General features: G+C 42.8%; 1 protein-coding gene across 1 annotated transcript; it reads left to right on the forward strand.

Annotated features, from left to right (window-relative positions):
• Positions 1-1,096: 1,096 nt before the first annotated feature.
• LOC112545687 (maestro heat-like repeat-containing protein family member 6) lies at positions 1,097-25,929 on the forward strand. The gene is made up of 15 exons (XM_025184354.2): positions 1,097-1,224; positions 5,893-6,045; positions 8,076-8,230; positions 8,547-8,712; positions 12,046-12,215; positions 14,913-15,047; positions 15,177-15,291; positions 15,605-15,748; positions 16,109-16,288; positions 18,191-18,346; positions 18,756-18,848; positions 19,190-19,292; positions 19,943-20,008; positions 23,282-23,363; positions 25,784-25,929. The coding sequence occupies exons 2-15, from the start codon at positions 5,914-5,916 to the stop codon at positions 25,809-25,811; spliced, it is 1,725 nt and encodes a 574-aa protein (XP_025040139.2). The 5' UTR covers positions 1,097-1,224; positions 5,893-5,913; the 3' UTR covers positions 25,812-25,929.

A 25,929-nucleotide genomic window follows, 5' to 3' on the forward strand; every position in this document is an offset into this window, starting at 1 on the left:
GAGTAATCTCATTGTGATATATATGTATTAATATTATATGAGAAATTATGGATACTTACTGATGTTATGCTTTAAAATCTGTAACCAGAGCCTACCTGTGCCTTGCTGAGGGGGCTCCTCTGGAGTAGGAGTGTCCCGTCCCTCCTCCCCCCACCACTGCTCTTCAACCAACTGCAACTGCTGCTGCTCCTGCCCAGGAGCAATGGAAACTCCCTAAAAAGTGGGGGGCACCACTGCCCATTCCCATGGAGCTCCTACTCTCATGCTGCCCCTTGCCCCCTTCCCCTTGCATCCCTGCCCTTGCACTGCTTTCCCCTCTCCCCAAGACCTGGTCCCCATTTGCTCCTCTCTGCTCCTTTCTCCGTCATTCACCCTTAAAACATAGCTTCCCCCCCCCCCTTTTAAAAGTGATAGGGCCATGACCCCAATAGGTTTGGACGTATTCCTGGAGGTTTCATCGAATGACATGTTCTTTACTAAAGATTAACCTTCAAGTCCTAGAGACCCCAGGACAATCCTGGAGAACTGGCAACCCTACCCTCCGGTTCCACCTGCCCTCGCCCCGCTTGGAGCTGCTCCCAGCCATGCTGATCCCAGGAGCCTCCTGTCTGCTGTGCAGAGGCGGGGTCTGATGTCAGATTATCAATATACCCCGCCTTGTATCTGGCCTTTGCTGATCTGAGGTGGGGGAGGGAGGACAGAAATCTGTGGTGCTGCCTCTGGGTCATATGTGAGAGCTGCTGGCTGCTGCTGCTGGACTGAACCAGCCTTAAGACCAGTGAGTGCTGAGCTTAAAGTGACAGCACACTGTCTCTCACGCCTTCAACACACACACACACACACACACACACTGCCTCTCTCTTTCATACCCCTACCACACACATTCACCCCCCCAGCACATATTTGTCTAATTGTTTAAGCTTCAGCAGACAACTCTCTTGCTGAGGCAAAGGGATAGCACAGTGGCTTATGGTTCTGGATGTCCTGAGGAGACTGTCACACCCTCAGTAACAGACACCTGGCCGTTGCCGTGGTAACCACAATACTTGTGACACAAGTGAGTCCATTGTGCCATGCTCAATGGCATCTTGACTACGAGGGAGGTCCTTCTAGCCCAGCCCCAAGTGATCACTTTACTTCCACTGAGGCAAATGCTGCTTTCCCAATTGCAGAAATCAAACTGGAGACATACAGTTTTACTCAGCACCCCGTCATCTCAGACCAGTAAGTGGATGGTCCAGTTTACCCAGATGCTTCGACATACTTCCTGCATGCCCCATGGCATTTACTCTGCTGATCCCATCAGCCATCATTTGTCCTGCTGCTCTCTGGGTGGTAATTACTGTCAGTTTGTGACTAATAGTCAGGGTCTGCCTGGCCTTTCCAATGTTGCTTTCCATTCCTTTTGTAGCCTGGCCATCTTTGTTGTGAGTGAATATTGCACAGGGCTAAAAGCTAAGCTAAGAAATACTGAACAGCTAAAGGAATGAGTCCTGTAGCTGGGAATGGTAATAGACTCGCATCCTTGATAGACTGTGCATAGAATGGGGACATATACCAACTTTTAATAGTTTGTGGGGTCACATTGTGGAACTGTTTTCTTGGTAACCATGCTACATGTGAGTGATGTTCCTGTCCAGAGTGCCCTGACCTTGGAGCCCTGCACTACTACCCAATGTATATTGATGGTTTTTACTCTCTCTAACTTTCTATTTTTCTAATTCAATCTAATCTGATGTCATTTCCTTCAATGCATCACCACTCATGCAGTTTGCACTTGGCTGCTTCCCCTAGTTCTGTAGCTTCCAGGAACTATTTACCAGGTTGATGCCATCCTCAGTGTTACTTGCCAACAACAGACAGCCTTTTCCAGACTAAGGGTACATCTACACTAGCCCCCTAGATCGATCTAGGGAGGCTAATGAGGCTATTTAAATATCCCACACTTGATTTGCATGTTCCTGGCCAGTAGCCATTTTAGAAATTGACTAGCCTGAAGTAACTGCCTGTGTCTACACGTGACAGTGAAATGGGCTTCCGATTTAAAGCCCTAAATCGAATTAGATGGTATTCCTCCTGCAATGAGGTTTACCACCCAATTCAAAGTCTAAGACGTACCCTTAGACTTTATTGAATGCCAGATTTACTGAGGTAGCTCTGAGTTTCCTAACTGAGAATAATTCCTAACATAGAATTTGAAGTAAAAATTCTTCCAGATAATGTATCTGTGAAAATTCTTCACCTGAACATACCCAATATTTGAGCAGACAGAAGTGTTCCGTTGGAATAGCAGTTAAAAACATTAAATTATAAGCTTAGAGTTTTGAACTACATTGTTAGTGAAGTGGGAATTTGAATTACTGTAACTCTAGTCCTTGTCTGGATGAAGAAATGTTTGTTATATAGTACCACACATGTTGGCACTGGAAGCATTCAACAGCTATCTGTGAGTTAACTGTTCCAAAACAAAATAAAATGCTAATCATTAATGGCAACTCTAATATTTTTGGATACCCTGTAGAATCATATTTCCATAGCACATTAGTCAATGTGTCCCTTTGAGTTTGAAACAAATAGGAAATATTTTAGGTGAATATTGTCTTAGTATATCAACTTTTAATTAATATAAATTAATATTTGGAAATAAAGTTTCAGAGGGGTAGCTGTGTTAGTCTGTAACTAGAAAAACTTAAAAAACAACAAATAGTCTTGCAGTGCCTTATAGATTAACAAAAAATATAGATGGTATCATGAGCTTTTGTGGGCGCAGCCCACTTCTTCAGATGAATAGTGTTTAAGGGTTTGGTCCAGTTTTCAAATAAATATCACAGAGAGGGGATAGGAGGGGTAGGGAGGAAGTCGAGGAAAAAGAAAAAAAGAAGTGGGGAAGAAATTGTCGGTTGGAATGTCCATGTTAAATGAAGCTGATGAGAATACTTAGTACTCACTTTAAGTAACGTTTGTTTGATTTTTTTATGCCGTTAGGATGTGGAATGTAGCAGCCCATCTAGCCAATTTCTTTCCCCTTTTTTTCTTCTTTTTTTCCTCCTGTTCCTCCCCACCTGCCTCCCCCCCATATCCAGTGCTATTTATTTGAAAACTGGACCAACCCCTTAAACTCCATTCATCTGAAGAAATGGGTTGTGCCCATGAAAGCTCATGATACCATCTTTTTTTTGTTAGTCTCTAAGACTATTCATTGCTTATTTGGAAATAAAGACATTCTCATAACCAAAATATAGCTGCTGGTAGAAAATGTAGGTTACTAACATAAAAAGAGAGAGATTTAAATATACCACACATATTTTTAAAAAATCAATTAATACCACTTTATGGTAAGTAGGTAAGAATTATTATTTCCATTCTATCAAAGAGACACTAAAGCATCGATAATTTAGGGCCAACATTTCACACTTGAATGCCTGAAGTTATTCAAAGTTATCATAATTACAGATAATAAGAATGTTGGAAGGGATTGGAAACCTTGGTTTCAAGGTTTAACCCATCTCTAATTATTGGAGATTAGAATGAGACAGAATGTAGAGGTCAGATTATCCCACATCTACTTACTGCAGGATTTTTTCACCTTCCTTTTGGGCATCTGGTACTGACCACTGTCAGAATTTGTCTTCACATAGCCCAAAATCGATCTACCGAGGTTTGATTTAGTGGGTCTAGAAAGGACCTGCTAAATCAACTATTGATGGTACCCCCCTCAATTCTGGTGCTCCACACAAAGAGTAAGGGAATTCAATGGGAAAGTTTCTCCCTTCAACCTCCTGCAGTGGGGATGATACAAAAATTCTACCTAAGATACATGATACCAGATACACTATGCTGGTAGCTGGAGATGCATATCTTAGGTTGACTTTCTCCCATAATTTAGACTTGGCCTCAGAGACATCTCCTCATAGTGGGAAGAGAAGGGCAACTGTGAGGTACAAATATTCACCATTTATTATGCACATCATGGATTCTTTCCCCTTTCCTGCTCTGGCCCTCTCTCTGTATGCTGTAGGCCTTCCCTTTGCCTATTTATTCAGAGAATCTTGTTTGTATGTTCTTGGTCAACACTCCTCGCACTCCAAGCTCTTTCTCTGCCCACTTAATCCTACATACAACAAAGTTCTCTCTATGCACACGTTTCCCTGAATGCTGCAGACCCTCATATTCACATAATCTATTCCTGCAGGTTTCTAGTCATCATTTGCATGCTACTGGCCCATTTTCCCTCCACACACTTATCCTGCATGCTTTGGGCCTTCTTTTTGCATACCTACATATAGTGATTACCTCATCTCAAAAAAAGGTATCTTGGCATTGGAAAAAGTCCAGAAAAGTGAAACAAAAATTATTAGGGGTTGGAACGGCTGCTATATGAGGAGAGATTAATAAAACTGGGACTTTTCAGCTTAGAAAGAGGATACTAAAGGGGGAATGTTAGAGGTCTATAAAATCACAATTGGTGTGAAGATGTCAAATAAATAAATGTATTTACTTGTTCCCATAACATAAGAAACTAGGGGTTACCAAATGAAATTAACAGGAAGCAGGTTTTAAACAAACAAAAGGAAGTATTTCTTCATGCAACGCAGTTAACTTGTCGAACTCCTTGCCAGAGAAAGTTGTGAAGACCAGGACTTTAAAAGGATTAAAAAAAGAACTAGATAACTTCATGGAGGCTAGGTCCATCAATGGCTATTGGGTAGGAAGAGTGTCCCTTGCCTCTATTTGTCAGAGGCTGGGAATGGGTGACAGGGAAGGGATCACTTGATGATTACCTGTTACGTTCATTTCCCTCTGGGGCACCTGGCATTGGCCACTGTCAGAAGACAGGATAGAGGACTAGATGGACCTTTGGTTTGACCTAGTATGGCCATTCTTATGTTTCAAAAAAGATATATTAGAAATTGAAAAAAATACAGAGAAGAGCAACAAAAATTATTAGGGGTATGGTACAGCTTCCATGTGAGGAGAGGTTAAAATGACAGGGACTAATCAGCTTGGAAAAGTAACAGCTAAGGGGGTATATGATAGACAGGGCTCGCCGAACTGTGGCGAGCCCCGCTCGTGAGCTGCACTGTCCGGCGATCTGCGCATGCGCAGATCGTTCTGCACATGTGCAGATCGCCTGAACCCGGCTCTTCCGGGTTGCAATCTACTCGCCGTGGGCGAGTAGATTGCATTATTTGTCGAGCCCTGATGATAGAGATCTATAAAATCATGAATGGTGTAAGAACGTGAGTAAGAAAGTATTATTTGCTCCTTTTCATATCACAAGAACCAAGGTGTCACCCAATGAAGTTAACGGGCAACAAGTTTAAAACAAATATACGGAAGTACTTCTTCAGGCAATGCACTGTCAACCTGTGGAACTCTTTGCCAGGCTACCTTACAAACAGGGTCGGATTAAGTGGGGGGGAGCTAGCCGGGCAACTGCCCGGGGCGCCAACCAATGGGGGGGCGTCTGATTGAAGTGGTAAGGGGCATCGTGTGCCCAGGGGCGGAGCCACACATGCGCCACACACCTGCTGCCCGGGGCGCAAGTATGGCTCGGTCCAGCACTGATTACAAAGGTAAAAAATTTACCTGGGGTTAGAAAAGAATTATATACATTTATGGAGAATGGGTCCAACAATGGCTACTAGTCTCAATAGTCAGGGATGCAACCCCATTCTGTGGGTGTCCCTAAGCCTCTGACTGCCAGAACCTGAGTCTGGATGACAGGGGACGGATCACTTGATGATTGCCCTGTTCTGTTTATTTCCATTGAAGTGCCTGGTATTGGCAATTGTCAGAAGACAGGATACTGGACTAGATGAAACATTGCTCTGGTCCAGCATGGCCATTCTTATGTTCTTATTTACAAAAGGCTTTCCCCATCCCTTTCAGATCCATAAGGAATCTGGCCCCATGGCTACAATTACCAGTCAGATCCTTGCAGCTGTGGCTGGTCTGAGAGACACAGTGAAAATCAATGCTCAGGCAGCAGCAGTAATGTTGACCTCAGTCCTGAAAGAGCAGAGGAATAATATAAAAGAAAAGGTAAGAGGCTGTGGAAGTTAAAAGTGCTCTTTTCTGGATCTAGAAGATGGATTTGCATTCCTTGGCATCTCTGGATGTCTTTCCCTTTACAAGTTTACAGTATGAAGCACTGACTCAGGATCATCTTTTTAAAAAGATAATTCAAACTCTTTCCTCAAGGACTGTGCAGTTCTTCTGCTTAAAAGATAGATGAGCAAATCCTTCCTATGTCTGTCTATGAGTATTTTTATTCTGTTTGTACAAAACTGCTGTCTACAAACAAGAAAGCATATCTGGAATAACATATGTAAATTGTAGTTGGCAAGTTGATCATCCAAACTTTAAACTAAGCATTTTTAGGGAATTGAGATAGTTTAATTGACTTTTATTTCTTTTCGCTGCTTTTCATTTCTACTGCCTCCTTACATTTCCTAAATCTGGATGTGACTGGAAGCAGAAATGCCAAAATAATGCCAAAAAAAAGCCATAATTGTGGTCTTTGCAGACTCAGCAGAAGCAGGAAGTACCATAAATCCAATAGTAAACCCAATTTTCAAACTCTTAAATCCAGTTTTTCAGACACCAGAGTTTCAGATAGTTAGAATGAGGGCATGTCTAAACTATAGGGGTTTTTTTCAAAAGAGGATATGCAAATATGCAGAATTTGCATATCTTCTTCCAATCTCACTTTCGAAAGAGGATCTTTCAAAAGTGAAAGCAGTCTGGACGCATTTTTTTCGGGAAGAGCAGGGTTTTTGGGGTTTTTTTTTTAAATGAATGAACCTGCACATCTACCAATGTAATATACGCCATCATGTGCCAACAATGCCCCTCTGCTATACACATCGGCCAAACTGGACAGTCCCTACGTAAAAGAATAAATGGACACAAATCAGATATTAGGAATAGCAATATACAAAAACCTGTAGGAGAACACAGTCTCCCTGGACACACAATAGCAGATCTAAAGGTAGCCATCCTGAAGCAAAAAAACTTCAAGACCAGACTCTAAAGAGAAACTGCTGAGCTACAATTCATCTGCAAGTTTGACACCATCAGCTCAGGATTAAACAAAGACTGTGAATGGCTTGCTAACTACAAAAGCAGCTTCTCCTCTCTTGGTATTTATACCTGGAGATCAGCTGCTAGAAGTGGGCCTCATCCTCTCTGTTTGAATTAACCTCGTTATCTCTAGCCTGATTCTGGCTAGCATATTTATACCTGCCTCTGGATATTTCCACTACATGCATCTGATGAAGTGGGTCTTTGCCCACGAAAGATTATGTCAATTGTCACACACAATCAGGATTACTCAGAAGCCAACAATTACAATGATGACACTGGGTGAACTGGATTAGAAAATCTTCCCATATTTGTCCTTTGCTTCCTTATCAAGGCCTAATCTTCAAAAATACTTAGGGCTCCTAACTCCTGTTGAAACCTATGGAAGCTGAGGGTGCATAGGTTAGCCGGTTAACTTGTAATCATCACCTTTAATGGGTGATAATTACTGGTTCCAGTGAACCATTAACCGGTGGAGGCTGGAGCAGCTCCCTGCCTGCAGTGGGCAGGGAGCTACTCCAGGCTGCGGGGAGCCCACCACGGACAGGGGCTGCTCTGGTTGTCCAGAACAGCCCCTGTCTGCAGTGGGCCTGGCACCCTGCAAGCAGAGAGTGCTCCAGATGACTGGAGCAGCTTCTCCCTGCAAAATTCCTGGTCCTGCTGCAGACAGGGCCAGGGTGGAGCAGCCCCTACCTGCACCAGGGGAGGGGATACTCCAGTGTACGTGCCCATGTCCCTGTAATCAGTTAACCGTTTAACCAATTAAACAGGATTTTACATCCCTAATTTGCTTATTACCTCATAGCATAAGAGCTTTAGTTTTTCTGACCCCTGGAGTTGCTTTATTTGCTATTTACCAGGGAGAATTCTGTAACACCGTGAATCAGTTCCACCCAGACACTCACCATTGCTACATTCAGACATAAACTGGAAGGGGAATGAAACGACAAAAGAAACGGACTCTAAACCAGTTTTATTATTTTTTACAGGTGCCAGAGATCGTGGATATTATTTACTTCCACCTGCAGGTAACACAGGAGGACAGTGCCAGGCAGGCAGCTATGGGGGCTGTGTGTTTACTAGCTGAGAAGCACACACAAGAAGTAGTCTCAGCCCTACTGAGAGTCTCACTCCCATGTGACAGGTAAAATTGCTGCCTCTCTCTCATTCATGGTTCCAAAGATGTCTCTTGGATACAATACCAAACCGAGAGACAGATGTCTGATGATGTCTGTCAGCTTTGCTATGGTGCAGACTCAATACCTTCTGCTCGCTTCTGTTAAAGATTACACATGATCCCCTTTGCTAAACTTATGTCTCAGATCCCAGCAGCACTACTTGAGGACTAAGGTCCAGTTCCTTCACTGACCTCCACCCATGGGCATAACCCTGCTTACTAGCTCAGTACCACTGTGAAGAGATCTAGTAAATCACATGCTTCTGTGTTTTCCAATCTGCAGCCATGTCAGTCAGCTATGGGAAGCCCTTGGCAGAGCCAAAAAGCCTGTCAGCCTCCGGGTGCTTGCTGAGCTGCTAGCGATGCTAAAAAGAAGACCCTGCCTTGAGACGAGTGAAACCTCTGGGTTGAGCAGTAGCTTTGAGGATGCCTCTATTTTGCCTCTAGCTGTAAGTAATAACCCAGATATTGTCATCATCTATTCCCCAAGCTTCTGGCACTTGTCTATACAGCTCTCAAGGAGTTATGTACTGCATGGCAACCTATACAGTGCACTCTCATCCCATGGAAGAGGGAAAGAATCAGCAGACATGATCTCCTCCTGGGTCTTTCCAGTTCAGCTCTGAGACAGTGGTTTTTAGTTGTAGCCAGACAGAGGCCCCCCTGTCACATCCATCTTGCTTGCTCCTCCAAGATGCCTTAGAGCACACAGGGCACAGAGAGCAATAAAATCAGCATAGTCTTTGATGCTTTGACAGAAGGCCTGGATATGCTGGCTCATCGTGACCCTGGATAACTGTAAACATAGATAAGAGGGTGATCAAGCCAGTCATTGACCAAGAGGCTACAGAAACTTCCCTTGGCTAGCACTGATATTGATATGATCACACAACCATCCCGGGAGAGGAATCTCCCGCTGAGTAAAGAATGCCCAGTACTCCTAATTTAGTTATCTCTCTCTTACAAGTGTAAATTACGTTCACAACTCCCTTGTAAGAACTGGCATCACAACGACGAACCAGCACAATTTGGCATCATAGATAAGAAAGAAAATAAGTGACCCCACGGGTATAAAGATGGGCCCAGCAGCATACTCACTTGGAGTATCAACACATCAGCTGCCTGCTGGTCGGGCTAGGTGATTGACTCACGAGGTCCACATGGGGACGCCCAGCCTCGTATTCATCTTTACGAGGAATTGAGTGACCGATCCTGGCCTGACACGCTGGAATTGAGAGACGAAGAAGGGAGTAAAAATTGTACCTGTATGTGTCCTTTTGTCTTAGCGCATGCATAGAATTAGAGCTCTTTAAAGATTAAGCTGTCACTTGGTACCGTTATTTTATCTTCCTTTGCCTTTGTAACCATATTAAGACCTGTATTTGCTAGCAGTTAAGAAGTAGAACAATAGCCACTGTAACCGTACGCTTTATAAGTCTCTTTAATAAATCTGTAACTGTTTAAGCTTTAACCTGACTCCTTCTGTTGCTGTAACAGAACTAGACACAATTAAAAGAACTAGCCGGACAGGGGCTAGACGCAGTAAGAACTGGGCATTGGGGTTCTGCCGCCTCCACGGGGCAGACCCTTGGGGAAGCTGTCAGCTTCTCCTGGCTGCCCGCTGTGAAGGGACCCTGTCCTAGCAGCTAAAGACTCAGGTGTAAAACTTTGGGGCACCCATCAGCCTTCCTGGCTGCCCGCTGTGAAGGGACCCTGTCTTAGCAGTTGAAGACTCGGGTGTTTAATAAGGCTCACAGACCACACACTACCCCGGCCACAGGCTGACATTACTACTGCAGGAGACTTACCACAGCTGAGCCACAAGGAAGGAGAAACTGAGGGTAGGAGAAATTGACCTGCTTTGCATATTGGGACTTTGTTTGGGGTCCTTAGTGATGGATAGAACTTTTGGGGACATTTAGAGCCTCAATTTATAGTAAATTCTGAGTAAAATCTCCCCCTTCCCTCCTCATCACCTCCTTCTGCTGCACAGTTTTGGGAGTTCATTGTAAACACTGGCAGAGAGTCAGAGACCAGAGTGGGAGAAGATTCGGTCAGGTATTATTTGCTGAGACTTTTTGTCAATGTTTGGACTTGGATTACTATGTAGCTGAAGAGTCCGGGATTACTGGAGTGACACTGGGGAAGGACGAATCCTGAGAAGGGGTAGAGTTCTTGTCTGGACTATTGTGGCAAGGCCTGCTAAGTGTTTGTTGAAAAGTGTTTGTTAAATTTAATCCACCTCTAAACTTTTGCTAACATATTTTATGTGAGCTGGGGATCTGAATTGAAGTGATATCTAAGACTATGTCTACACAGTAGTGTTATTTTGGAATAACAGGTGTTATTCCAAAATAACATAGTCCACGTCTACACACAAGCATTTATTTTGACATAATGTTGAAATAATGTTGAGCTGAAGGACTGCTTACTCTGACTCCTGTAATCCTCATTGTATGAGGAGTAAGGGAAGTCAGAGGAGGAGTGCTCTCTCTCAAAATAACTGCTGAATAGACAGTGTGAAATAACCTATTTCGACTTAAGCTACGCTATTACTGTAGCTCAAGTTGCATAGTTTATTTTGAATTTAGCCCTGCTGTGAAGACGTGCCCTCATTGACATAGCTGTATAAACAAAAGAAAGCCCTAGGTTTGAATGTAATTATAACAGTAAACAGCACTTTTACAAGAATAGTTTACATCTCAGGAGGACTGCAACAAGCTATGCTAGGAAAAGCACAGTTTTGCTGGTATGAGATGCATTCACATTAGGCGGTCTTTGCTGGTATATGATACTGGATTTATACTGGGAAAATGCTCCTACTGCAGACCGGGTCTTAGTTTAGCTAGAGAACCAAACAGCCTGCAAGCCAGGGAAACAGAAGAAGGGTCCATGTTACTATAGCAACAAGGTAAGGCCACCCTCCACAAAGCAAGACAATGTTCAATATTATGGTCAGCAATGTTCCCTGTAAGATGTGTGCTTGTGCAGCTGCTCAGAAGAGATTCAAATGCTGCCCAGCTGATAAACAGAGTTCCCGCAACTAGGCTTTTTGTTTCTATTGGTGGGGCACAGTTGTACATATCTTGGTGCATATACAAATTTATTCTGAACATTCATGGTAAAGATTAGAGGGTCAGTACTAAATATCTGAGTTTGGAGATCCATGTCTTGAAACTCAGAGATACAGTACAGGGCAACAGGTCATTCAAGTCCTTGCCAAAGCCATAACATCTTCCTCATCTTTTCCTGCTTGTCTCTCTTTCTTTGTCCAAGCCATTAACCTTACAGGAGCATAGGACATGAGACTTTCAGTGAGAGAATCACTAGGAAACTAGCCAAGTAGGGCTCATGTCATACTGCAATGCTCTGGAACACCACTCTGGCACTTTGGGTAATACTCTGGTACTTCTGGTAATATCACTTATGAATGATAGTTCCAGAAGCATGTTCTCACTCTTTTCTTTTCAGGACTCTCACACTGAATATGAAGCATTATGTTCTCCCTTCTAGGACTGGGTGCTCTGCTTCCTCAGTATAGCCAGTCCCTGAAGTTTATGAAACAAGTAATGAGGATGCAAATCAAAGTTGGGCCTATGTAGCATGGCAGTGCAGTGTGCTGGCTACTCTCATAACAATATTTCAAGGAACACAGTTTCATCTTCTGTGATTTATTGTGAGCCAGGAGAGGAACTAAGCATATTTGTGGCAAATTAAAAATAACTGTTGGGGGGAGGGGGATTTTGAAGTTAATTTTGTGTCTATTTTTTTATCTTTTTCAGACATCACGGGCCCTGTGCATAATATTCAGTAACAAAGAATGCCTGGTGCCTATGGGTGCTTTTTATGTATCTGTGTTAATCTTCCTGATTATTCATCTGCATTACCTGGTGAGCTTCCCAGAGGTTGTGTACGGCTGGGAGGACAGGTTCCAAACATCCAGCTTTGTGAGGTAATTACTGACAAAGTGCTAACTAGGTGGATAATCTTATTGTTGTGAATCATCATCATCATCATCATCAAAGTCTCAGTGGTAATCCATGGCCTCATAGTTTGAGATCCTCTGGACCAGAGAAATGTCCTGATTTATAAACTCTCCTATGGGATGATCTTAGTAGGGAAATTATGAAGAGAGTGTTTAGGACACTCCGCTTAAAAGACAATTCCCCAGACCAATCCCCTGGAAGAATATTTCTGTTAGAGCAATCTCTCAGAATAATGCACCATGATGGGTTTTAGATAAGAGGCTTTAATTAATGCAAAAGAAACACTATCAATATTTAATGAATGTTCTTTGGAGGATGGGGTGGGAGGAGGCTAATCTATGTATGGGTTTTTTTAAAAATGCAAATAACAAGCACAGGATTAGAATGTCTGGAAATAGAATCTCTCCTGCTTCATCTTTTCTGGTTGTTCTCATTTTGATACCAGTATCCACTGCCTTCTCTGCTTATTTGTTTGGGTAAAAGGTCTCATGCACTGATTGCCAATGATTAATTAATAAAAACATTAAAAAGCCATAAGATGCTTCATTAAAAAAACTGACATGAAAAAGAGAAATGTTTCTAGCATAGCGTGCCAGGCCAGAGATAATCTAGAGATAAGAGCTCTATGAATATCTCTACACTGCATTCCTCTTTTGAGGGAGGAATGAAAATGCAGCTGAGCGAAATTGCAAATGAAGCTCGGATTTGAATTTCCCACACTTCATTTGCATAATCGCGTTCGGCCGCTTTTTTGAAATACCCTGTTTCAAAAAAAGAAACACTGTCTAGATGCAGTTATTTTGAAAGAAAACCCTTCTTTCAAAATTACCCTTACTCCTTATAAAATGAGGTTTAAGGGTAATTTCGAAAGAAGGGTTTTCTTTCAAAATAACTGCATCTAGACAGCGATTCTTTTTTCGAAATAGGGTATTTTGAAAAAGCAGCTGGATGCGATTATGCAAATGAAGCATGGGAAATTCAAATCAGCACTTCATTTGCAATTTCACTCAGCTGCATTTGCATTCCTCTCTCAAAAGAGGAATGCAGTGTAGTCATACCCTATGTGACACATAGCCAATCTTGCTATACTTGGTTTCTAGTAAATACTGGGGAATTCTTCCAATTGTGGTTTCTGGAGGTTCTTATTCCTTTGAATTTCATTTTGGTTTTTAAGTTGAGATAAACCAAAATGCCAAAAGGACATTCAGATGGAATGTTTGTGTTTTTTCTTGTTTATGGTAAAAATATGCACACACAAAAAAAGGACAGTTTGCCTCCAAAAGATAAACTCATCTTCAGCATTCTTTTCCTTAGCTTAATTAGCATGGGGACAAGATGATCCCCAGCAGATGCTTGCTATGAAATAGAGGAGCACTACCAGCTGCCCTTCACAGATTCAGAAAAGCAAGATACTCAGGGGTTTAAGTTTGTGCGTACTAAAAACTCCAAGTAAACCTCAAAGGATTCAAATCCCACACAGAGCTAAACAGATGGGTTTTGCCCAACACTTATTGCAGGTTAGTATGGTGATGCTCATAGTATTGACACCTTGGCTGTACACCAGGACGACAAACATGCTAACATGTAAACATCAATGTTAGCTATGGTGCATATATAGCTTATGTGAAGGCACAGACCCCAGGAATTTTAGCTCCAAAAACACATGCCTGTCCTACTAAAACCAAAGAAAGTATCCAGTCCCGCCACTCCCTTGTGGGGTGACATATGCTGGTATACATTTGAACATGTCTGTGAGACACCAGTCACACAATTCTCACTCTGTCCAATACAATACACCATGTGATGAGAAAAGTGGGATCAAAGTCTTATTTACAATAGAAGATATGCATGAGAGTGGTATTGATGTCTTAAGTACATTATACAGGACTATGTAGCACTTTAAAGACTAACAAGATGGTTTAGTAGATGATGAGCTTTCATGGGCCAGACCCACTTCCTCAGATCAAATAGTGGAAGAAAATAGTCACAACCATATATACCAAAGGATACAGTTAAAAAAAATACATATGAAAAGAACAAATCAAATTTCAGAACAGAAGGAGGATGGGGGGGTGGAAGGTAAATGTCTGTGAGCTAATGGTATTAGAGGTGATAATTGGGGAGGCTATCTTTGTAATGGGTAAGATAGCCAGAGTCTTTGTTGAGCCCCGCCGCGTAGACATTTACCTCCCCTCCACCCCCCGCCTCTCCCTTCTGTTCTGAAATTTGATTTGTCCTTTTCATATGTGTTCTTTTTTTTTAATTGTATCCTTTGGTATATATGGTTGTGACTATTTTCTTCCACTATTTGATCTGAGGAAGTGGGTCTGGCCCACGAAAGCTCATCATCTAATAAACCATCTTGTTAGTCTTTCAAGTGCTACATAGTCCTGTATTTTGTTTCAGCTACACCAGACTAACACGGCTACATTTCTATCACTTAATTATATTAGTTCACTAATTTAGCATCTTAGCCATAGGTCATTACATATAATACAATAAACAAAACATTTAATTGATACAACCCCTAAAACAGAAATAAATTTTAAAAACACAAAATAAAAACACAAGTTTAGCGCCTCAAGTGCTTTGCGTAACAAGATCTATGTCTTTCATATATCTCTGAATGTCACTCATCTGTCACTCTCTGGTCTTGAATCTAGCTGTACAGTGGAGGCTCTGAAAGCTGTGATGAAAAGAGAGAAATACTCTTTGATGCAATCTGTAAGTCTGGCAGGAGCCTGGGACCTTTTATCCATGCCAGAGACTTATCTGGAAGGAGTTCTCCTTCTGGCTAGGTAAGTCATAGGAGTGCTGAGTTCATCTGGCTGTGCTGGCCAACATGGTTTCTCTTTGGCATGTCCTTTGGTCCTTGGCTGATTACTCTTTCTCATCCAACAGTAAGAGTATTGATATGTGTTCAACAGAGCCATTTTAAAACACCACCGGAGCCTGGATTTTGCCGTGTTTACCAAAGTGGCCCCTCTCCTGCACCATGGGGATGACAAACAGAAGCTGACAGCAATGGCCTTGTTCACTGGGGTAAGACCTGTTTTGAATGCTTGGGATTCCTGGAACTGCTCATTCTCTGACTAGCTCAGTGAATGGGTCATCTGCATCAACATCTCAGCGGAAACCATGGGGAGAATCTCACCTTTGTCCTACACCTTGTGTTGTCATTTATACTAGTTCAAAGTGGATGTAAAACATTGCCATTCTGATTTGGTGTGATTTACATCCCCTTTGTGCTGGCCTGAAATGGCCACATAAGGGGCATGACAACAGAGAACTAAGTTTTATATCTGATATAACCCATAGGAAAATCAGCTACTTATTATGTGTTCTACCTCTTTAGCTTCTCTCTACTGAGTCCACATACGTGACATTAAAAAAGCAATATATTCTGGGCCACCTGAAGAACTGGCATGTTGATCCAAGGCCTGCTGTCCGCTGGCTTGCTCTTCTTGGACTTGGAAATGTTGCACTTCACTTGCAGAAGGTGAGTGATGATTATTTAAACATGCAACCAAACTCTAGAGGAATGCCAAGAATATTTAAGCCTACCATGCACGCAATGAAATGAACCACAACCTATGCCAAAGCAGAATAAGAAGTGATGGAGGGAGCCAGTGAGAAATACCTGGCACATGGTCACAGCACCTCCCTGGGAATCTTCAAGAAGGAGAAAAATAACTGTCCCTCACTGTCTGCTATACTGTGTGCCCCAGCTCTATGAGGGTGAACACCCTTCCTGTATTCTGGGTATCTTTCTTCCCATCACGATGAGAGGAATTAACAATGGGATTATGAGATTGTTATTATACTTCAAGATATGCGAACAAATTTCTGTTTCTTGCAGAAGACAGAGGTCAGAGCCCTACTTAATGATGTCCTTGAGACTTTTAATGACCCAGATGAGAAGGTAATTCTGATGGCTTTTGAGGCTGCTACCAAAATTGTCAACTGCCACAAACAGAAGGACCATCTTGACACAGAATTTGTGAAAATTGCCGGACAGCTTCACCCATTCCTGGCTGATGTAAGGTACAATGGTGAGAGAGACTGCTGAAGTTCGTGTGACTAACCTTTGGGGGATGGCAGTTTGTTACAGTGTGTGTGTAATAAAAATAGAAGCCAAATCTTACTCAGTGGTTCCTAGTCTAATCTGTTACTGCAGTGGTTTGAACACTGGTGCATAGGAGAAGCAAGTAATTCATTGAAACTAATGGAGTTATACCAGTATGAAATCTGTGTGAAATAAACCCCTTACTTCGAATTACCAGTTAAACCTCATGGAATTTAGGTTTAACTGGTAATTCGAAGTAAGGGGTTTATTTCGGAATCGCCCTTCTCTGCCGCGTGTAGACGCAGGCAGTTCTTCCGGGCTAGTCAATTTCCAAAAATGGCGACCGCCCAGGAACATGCTAATGAAGCACGGGATATTTAAATCCCATGCTTCATTTGCAATTTCAGTCACCCTCATTAGCCTCCCTAGTTCGAACTAAGGGGCTAGTGTAGGCATACCCTGAGAGTGGTGCATCTCCTGCATTCATCTTTCACAGATACTGCACATGCTGGTGATACTACCATTGCCTTAATTCAGTAACATTAAGCACTTACCGAGTAGAGAGCTTTTCATCTTCAAATTGCTTTAAAACTTTAATTAAACTGCTCAGAAGCCCACTGCAGTAGGTAAATGTTGTTACCCTCATTTGTTTAGCCAGGAGACAGATGTTCAATGACTTCATAGAATCATAAATACTAGGACTGGAAGGGACCTTGAGAGGTCATCGAGTCCAGTCCCCTGCCCTCATGGCAGGACCCAGTACTGTCTAGACCATCCCTGATAGACATTTATCTAACCTACTCTTAAATATCTCCACAGATGGAGATTCCACAACCTCCCTGGGCAATTTATTCCAGTGTTTGACTACCCTGACAGTTAGGAACTGTTTCCTAATGTCCAACCTAAACCTTCCTTGCTGCAGTTTAAGCCCATTGCTACTTGTTCTATCCTCAGAGGCCAAGATGAACAAGTTTTCTCCCTCCACCTTATGACACCCTTTTAGATACCTGAAAACTGCTATCATGTCCCCCCTCAATCTTCTCTTTTCTAAACTAAACAAACCAAGGTCACAACCAAGGCCATGCTATGAGTCACAACAATATCAAAGTATAAGTGATCAAACCCCAGGAGAAGGAAAGTGAAAAATACTTTAAACTAGAATCATATGCCTCTCTTATTTGACTGTATTTTGGGGCCTAAATACCGTGAGTTGTACTCATACACACATGAAATAGAAACAAATGGACTGCGTCTAGACTGGCATGATTTTCCGCAAATGCTTTTAACGGAAAAGTTTTTCCGTTAAAAGCATTTGCGGAAAAGAGTATCTAGATTGGCACGGATGCTTTTGCGCAAAAGCACTTTTTGCGCAAAAGCGTCCGTGCCAATCTAGATGCAGTTTTGCACAAGAAAGCCACGATCGCCATTTTTGCCATCGGGGATTTTTTGTGCAAAACAGTCTTTACCTGTCTACACTGGCCCGCTTGCGCAAGAGCATTTGCGCAAGAGAGCTTTTTCCCGAGCGGAAGCATCATAGTATTTGTGCAAGAACACTGACAATCTTACATTAGATCGTCAGTGTTCTTGTGCAAATTCAAGCGGCCAGTGTAGACAGCTGGCAAGTTTTTCTGCAAAAGCGTCTGCTTTTGCGGAAAAACTTGCCAGTCTAGACTCAGCCATGGAGTTCTTGGCTCTGGCTTTAGTACTCTTTTGATCATGCCTTTCTTTAACCTGCTGAATCAATAGAAATGTTTGATAGAGTCTGGCTTTTAGTAATTTAAAAAAAAACTCTGTCATTTGCATTATGCTATGATGATCACTGGATAAATTGCATGGAAATGCCCTTTGATGAGGTTCTTTCTTTGTCATTCACAGGAAAGGCACAAAATAAGCTGTGCTGCAGCTAAGCTTTTGGGGGATCTGCTCAGGGCCCTCAGTGGGAAACATAAATCCTTCATGCAGGAGCAAGTCCTCAACAGTATGGTCCCACTGCTGCTAAACCTGCAGCAACAGCATCCTGATGTGATCAAGGTAAATGCCACTGCCATAAATTCTACAGCACAACACTGACAAGACTGATCCTCAGACTATCCTGATAAACAACCCAGGCTGCATCAACTCACCTTTCTCAAGCTAATATCCTAAGACTTCTGATTTTCCTGCTATCACATTCTGTGCAGGTTGACAGCAAAGTGATGATTAAGAATATATTCCATTATCAGCAAGAGGATATGAATGGCTCAGAGAATAGATATCCCTCACAGACTACCTCCCTATGAACAAAAGTATGTTATAGGCCAAGGGGAATATATATGGCCCACTGAGCACTCTTTTTAATATTTATTTCAATTGGACTTCCATTTTCAGTTGGCACCTGTTTGATAACAGTATTGGTACTCATCTCTTAATGCTGGCGCCCTGCTTGTCTCATCTTTCGTAGAGCTGTGCGGACACCTTACAGGAGTGTAAAGCCTTGCTGGGATGGACTTTAAATGACAAGAGTGAATCCTGGGACAGTATCTGTGAGCACCTGGTAAGGGAATTCTGGGATTTCCTTTGTTCTGAGTGTTGCTTTTTCAGTGGCAGGGCAGGGAAAGAAAAATAACAAACAAGCTTCATTTTTAAATTGTGAGGGACTTCCAGCTCCTTCAGTATATCACCTGACATGGCTCATGAAGTTCCACACCATTGCTATCTAACATTGCTATCTTTCCACTCTTTGGAGGGTAATCCAGGCAGTGACTCTATATACTTAGAAAGTTTTGTTAGGAAAGGTTTGTACGTTGATAGGCATTAAGCAAAGGCTTGTGGGATACAGGCACTAAAGGGATGTTCACTCCTCACTAAACTGAGATTCTTCTTGGTTTTTTCCAGGCTGAGTGGTATCCAGAAAGACTATGGAGCTTCTTACACCAGGCTCAAGAGTATCTCAGAAGCCCGTGTGCTTCTTCAAGAAGAGCTGCCGGCATATTCATAGGTAAACACTGAGTTATTTGTTCTCCTCAAGCCAGCTGACAGAGTGGGAGGAAAAGGTGGCAATTGCCCTGGGACCCAGCAATTCAAAGGGGCCCGGAGGTCCTGGCTGCCAACACTGCTACTGCAACAGCTGGAAACCTGAGCCCTTTAAATTGCTGCTGGAGTGCCATGCTGCATGCTCTGAGTGACTCTGCGGGCTGGGCTACAGGGCACCTAGCTCTGAGCACCACTGAGGGCTGGCAGGGGAGGGAAGGCAGGAGTGTGGAGCCGGATTCCCACAAACACATTTTGTTCAGGGGCCCACAGAGGCTGTTGGGCCTCCTTGGTCTCTTTCAGCTTCCATCACTACCCTTAACAAGTTAAGGAGTCTTGATTTCAATCACCCAAAGAGCTTAATGCTAGAGTTTAAAAATAGAAGAAACACATTGGAGCCTTAAACATGTCTTGTAACTCCCACTACCCTATCCCTAAATGCCCCAGTCTGCCCCCAGAGGAATCCTGTTCTAGAACATTGTAGCTACCTCATTTGGGAGTAAACCACTTTCCAGACATCCACCTCATTATTTAGGAGTTTGGTGGCAGAACAAAATATTAGACATTATCACTAGACAATATTAATGTTATGTGACCTTGTTTTTATTGTACCTCTAGATGTCATAATCCAGCATCTGGAAAACAGCCTACTGCAAAAGGAAGCCATGGATTTATTGCAAGGTGGTAAGTAATGACTTCCAGTTTAACACCAAGTATATTCTGTTACGGTATCTCTTTGACAGAATTAGGAAGGATGTCTTAAGGACAACTTCCCCGAGAGTTATCTAATAACTCGGCTCATCCACAAGGGATGGTATATAAGGTAGTGACTCTCAAATCCGTATCTGATCACCGGGAGTGCCAATCTTAGATTTATATGGCACGCAAATGAAAACTGGAGACTTGGATTTAACTGGAAACCACAAGACTATATTATTAAAAACAGACAAATTTAACAAGCAGTACCGCAAATGAACAGATGGGGGGCAGTCCCCTGTTTACACTAATGGACCAGAAGGGGAAGTCCCTCCTGGCCCCTATACCTACACAGAGTCTACGACGATAGACAGTTGATGCGGTGCTAGCGACCTGCGACCTTCGGGCTAGTTGAAAGCCTTCAGGGAGGACAGCTAGGCGTCCCTCGTCGGCTGATCTTGATGCTAGGTGACCGACAATCCGTTGGCTAATTAAAGCCGCGGGAGAGGAACAGCCCAGGAGATCCCTCGAAGCACGGATGGAGGACGAAGACGGTAGGTTCACCTTCCGCGAAGCCCTCTGGTCCTCGCTGCCTCTTCTCTGCGCTTCGGTGCAGCCGGATCAGACAATGGAAGCTAAACTCCTTCTTATCTATCCTAACTAAACCTAAAGATAAAACCCTATCTAAACCCGATGAGCCCAACGAACAGATGCGAGGACGGCCGATAGGCATGGACCGACGCGACCTGCCGTACAGTCTCGATGACGGGAGCTATCTTAACTAAACACTACCTAACTAAATACCTAACCTAATCAGAGTAGGTCTGACTTTCCGTCAGCCTATCCCTGTAAAAGACTAAATTAGACTAAATTGAGGGAGCATGACTTTCCATCAGTCCCTTCTAAGAGAGAAACCCTGTATAAGACCTCACTCATCCAACCTAGGACAACATTAATGACAATCTCACTCTCTCTCTCTCTCTAAACCTAGACCCGACGACCCGACGCTGTCTGACCCAAGGATAAGCCTAGGGGCCAGCAGCAACTGCTACGCAGCAAAGCCCTTTTATGCTCAACACTCATGAATATGCATGAGGGTTTGAGGTTTAAAGTGATTGGTTGGTAAAGATGCTCTTGTTGTCTGGTTCAAATTGATTGGCTTCTGAAAGATGCGTGTTATAAGCTAATTGGCTGGCACAACAGCTAATGACTATTCATAGTTTATTCAAATCTCGCCAGGTAACTACATCGCTGTTTTCAAATCTAACAGTTACCTGTGGACGTGACAGAATGTATATTTCAAATGGAGGTCTAAAGAAAGTTCTAAGGTTTCAAAATGGAGTTTCAGACTCCATTTTGAGATATTGCAGAACTCCATTATAATTAAGGTTTTATACATAGTAAGGAGTATATTAATTCACACAACACCAGTCCTATAGACTGTACAAATACTCACAAGAAGAATTTACATTAAATAGCTTACATTTGCATTTAATCACTTGATTTTACTTAAACATAGTCACTTCTGCCTTACAGTTTCCATTGCATCAATACACACAGACATCGACATATGCCTGCTTGTGAGTGCACGTGTCCATTCTTTGCTTCAATGCTGGTATCTGCATATCAACCTTCATGTAACAATTGCATTTAAATTGCAAGCTGAGAACTAGCAACCAGTTATGACTTCCTGATTCTCTTCCCCAGCATAAGCAACCTCCTCTACTTTCACTATTTCTTGCAGGTTTGGCAGTTAGTACAAGTTAGATGAACCCTGGGCCAGCTCTGAACTGAATCAGGGTAGAGAATCAGGGTATCATAATTGGTTGCTGGGTCTCAGTTTCTCATCCAGCCCACCACAGACTCCCTTGGACCTTGACCTGGGTCGTTGTTTGAGGAAGGGAGCCACCCATTGCTAGGCACTCCCTTATACTCAGGCAGAGTGAGTTGAGCACCTATCCTTCTATCTTTGGTGCTCTCACTGTGCGGCAGTTAAGCAGACAGATAACCCACTCAGAATTACTCCTGGCAACCCACTGGATGAGCTTCAGATGTGGTGGTAGGAGGCAAAACAGGTAGGTGGTACCTCCTATTGACTCCCCTAGTTCAGGCACTTTCTTTTTAAAACCACAGCATATACCTCAGATAACTAAGTTACATTCATAACCAAATGCAACTTTTCTAGAAGAAAACTTCACCTTGAAGGGACATATAGCCAGTCCCTGACTTACGAACGAGTTATGTACCAAACAGTAGGTTGTAACTCGGTCTGTTTGTAAGTCGGATTACATTCACTTACGTACGGCCGTGCTGTTCATAAGTGCAGATTTCGTTTGTAACTCGGGTACCAGCTGTTTAGGAGGCTGGTCATAAATACGAACGGTCATAAGTTGATGCATTCAAACTCGGGGACCAGCTGTAGTTTAAAGCAGGGCTACTCAACTTTGGAAGCCCCAAGGGCCACAGTGATTCTCACAGCACATGCCGAGGGCCGCGACTTAAGTGTGGTTGTATATACATGCAAATATATATTTAAATATATGCAAATAGCTTCTTTCACACTGATGGGTATGAATACAAAAATTAAGACAAGACTATACAACACACAGACCCCTTTTAAATCAGTTCTGCTGATATTAATAAAATGCAATATTTACCCAATTTCCACCCATATGTCAGTACTTATAATGAGCAATGACAGTCCAGGAATCTAGCTACCAAAACACATATCAACAGAAGACCATTATATTGACTACTTTTTTGGGTTAGCTCCCACCTGCGGGCCACAAACCAACGGGCAGCAGGCCACATGTGGCCCACGGGCTGCATGTTAAGTAGCCCTGGTTTAGAGGATTACAGCAAGTATCCCTGGGTCACAGATAACTTAGTTATAGCCTTTTTTCACTTTTTACACATATGTTTCCATTAATCATTGTCAGCTCTTTCAGGCAAGCACTTAACCTCTCCCTCTCCTCCACCATGTAGTAGTAACATGACATTTAGATAAAGACCAGACTTTCAAAGTTCACACAAGATGAGATGAGATCAGGCTGTGCTCAATGAAAGTCACTTAAGAATAAGGGTTAAACAGAGCACCCAAACAAGCAACATGTGTTGGGGCAGAAGCTGGGATGCATGAGTGATCAGTACAGGAGTCCCCAGGGCATTTGCCTCTTTATGCAGCAATTCTGACCCATCCTTTGCTCTTTGGTTCAACTTTCATGCCTTTACCATTGGAATCAGAACTATCAATCTATACAGGTGCAAGTATTGCCACTGAGGAGGTGAAGAGAATTTGCAGCCCTTTCCCAGTACCATGTGCCATGGCCTGCTGCTTCCTGTGGTAAGCTTTATCTCATTTGGTGTAATAGAAACATGCAAAACTGAGCCATGACCTCAATTATTGCCACCATGTGGATGTAATGGATCCATGACCACAAAAGACTTAATATTCAGGCTCTTTTGCCCCTGCCTTATCAGCTAAAGGAGAATTTCCAATAGTGTGACAATATTTATGCTTATAAGCAGAGCTAGACAAACAACCAGGAAAACATGTCTCAAGTAATGTGTTGAAATTTCTATCCCCAAATTTAGAAATCCAAGAGATTCACGTAACTTAGTGAAGGTTTTGGAAAGTATCTAACTCAAACCATTGAATGCCAGTCTTAGTCTCATAGTGTCAATCTTTAAAATCACAGAACTCAGGAAAAGTCAGAAGCCCTAGGTAACTCTTCTGCCAGTGGAGCCATCAGCAGACAGGGCTGGGTTCAATATCTAGGGCTTCTTCTCCATCCATACAACATAGAATTGGCTTGAGCCCCCATCCAGTAACCTGGGAAATTCACACACCACCTCTGGGCACCTCTAAGAAGCAATGCTTCCCCACTCACAAGCACGGAGTCTGAGAGTAGAAAATAAACTTTTAATAAAAGGGAGGGAAATAAGTTGGCATTAATTCAGAGAAACACCACAAACAGGGTTCATAAACAAAAAAATATGAGTAAAAGTCCCACTCCAAGAAGGTTGGGCAATGTCAGGTTCTTAAGTCCAGCAATCTGAATGTTCCCTTCACATGCCCAATCCTTCTCTGCACCCCACTCACAGTTGCTGCCCTTGGTCAGAGCAGACCCAGAGTTCACAGGTGCATCCACAGAGTTCAGCTCCCATCCTGAGTGGGGGCAGAGGGTAAAGAGGCATCTTATTTCTCCTCTGGTCACTTGCCAACTGCTTGCTCTCTGCTGCCACCCTGCTGGCTACTCATCATGCTGACATGACTCTGCTGGCTGCTCCGTGCATCTTCCACTTACGCTCTGCTGGTCATTAATCACCTCTCTCCACTACCACTGTGCTGGATCTCAATCACCATCCACTTGTTGCCATCCACTTGACTTCTGCCCATCAGTCTGAGGCGATTTCAGCTCCCCGTGATTTCAACTCTTAGTAAGCAGGGTAGAAGAAACACAGCTTCAGCTCCATTAACATAAGAAAGGAGCACCTAATGATGCCTATTTAGCTCTGGTCTTTGACTAGGGAGGGGAGAGACAGGTCAAACAAATGCAGGCAGAGACAGTCATATAGCCTCCTGTCCAGAATAACTTTCCCTTACCCTGCCCCCAACCTCCATAGAGCTCTGAAAGTCCAGCCTCGGCTTACCAAGGCTCTTTATGCTAACTGTGAGCCCTTTCATTTTGGAACAATTTAGCACAGTCTTACTTTTCTGTATTCCCACAAAATTATCAACATTGGTAACTGTATTTTAGCAATCTCTGCATTTAATACAAACACAGCTAATGCTGGGTCATAAATTAAGTTGATTAGAATGAGCAAAATACCACTCCATCTGCTGAATATCTAACAAATCTAAGCAAAGCAGGAGCAAGCTGTATTTACATGGTCACACCCAGGGTCTCTCCCCACTTCCAGTTAGCTGTAAGGGATGTGTTCCTTCAGAACTTGCTTATGCCTACAAGTAAGATAGAGACATATAAATAAACAGCGCTCAGCTCCACTGTCCATTAAAATCAGTGGCAAAGCTCCCATTGATTATAAGATTGCATACTGTGTGCAGTTTTGTACCTCTAAAGCTAGAGAGATGCAGCTCATTGAGGAACCCAGGTGGGATTTTCTCAGATGCTAAAACGGATCCATCATGTCCCTTCTGAAATCCTGGCAACTTCTCCAGTTCTCTGCTGCAGACCCTGTATCCCAAACCAACTTCTTCTTAAAAATGAGCACTGAATGAGTCATCTTTAGAATCATTGCATCTCCTGTGAGGTCACAGAAGAGACCGTATAGGATATAAGGAAAAGATAAGAGATGGCAAGTAGGATATTGGGGACAGGGAAAGGGAGGCTTCAGGGGATACCTGGGATATACTAGCTTTAGGTCATAATCAGAAAAAGGTAGAGTTTCATGAAGACTTTGAGCTTTCAAAATTTGTTTTCATTCTGCATTGGGCTGAAAGCAAAACCTTCGAAAATTTCCATGAAACAGAATGTTGTTGAAATGTCCATTTTCAGATTGAAAAACGAGGTTTGCTGGTTGGGCCCTCCCTTCTCCTCCTGACTGACAAATGTCCACCTCAGCAACCTTTCCATTAAATATGCAATGAAAATCGATACATCTCTACAACACTGCATTTTCTGTTAAAAAAAAAGTTTTCCTGTCAAATGTTTTGGCCAAGTCTAGTAAAGACTTTTTCTGTAGGAAACTGTATACGTTTTCTCTGCTGTGGTTCTAACTGAACTTTATTCTATGTTTCAGTTCTTGTGGATTTGCTGTTCGATCCTAAAGTCTCTGTCCTTAGCATCATCTCCATCGACATCAGGATAGAGCAGGAATCAGTTTTGTGTGCAATTCTCAATGAAAATGATCTTCTCTTTCTTCCTAGTACTGTATTTTATAATAGT

This window comes from Pelodiscus sinensis, chromosome 1 (genome assembly GCF_049634645.1).
Source record: "Pelodiscus sinensis isolate JC-2024 chromosome 1, ASM4963464v1, whole genome shotgun sequence".
Taxonomy (NCBI): Eukaryota; Metazoa; Chordata; order Testudines; family Trionychidae; genus Pelodiscus; species Pelodiscus sinensis.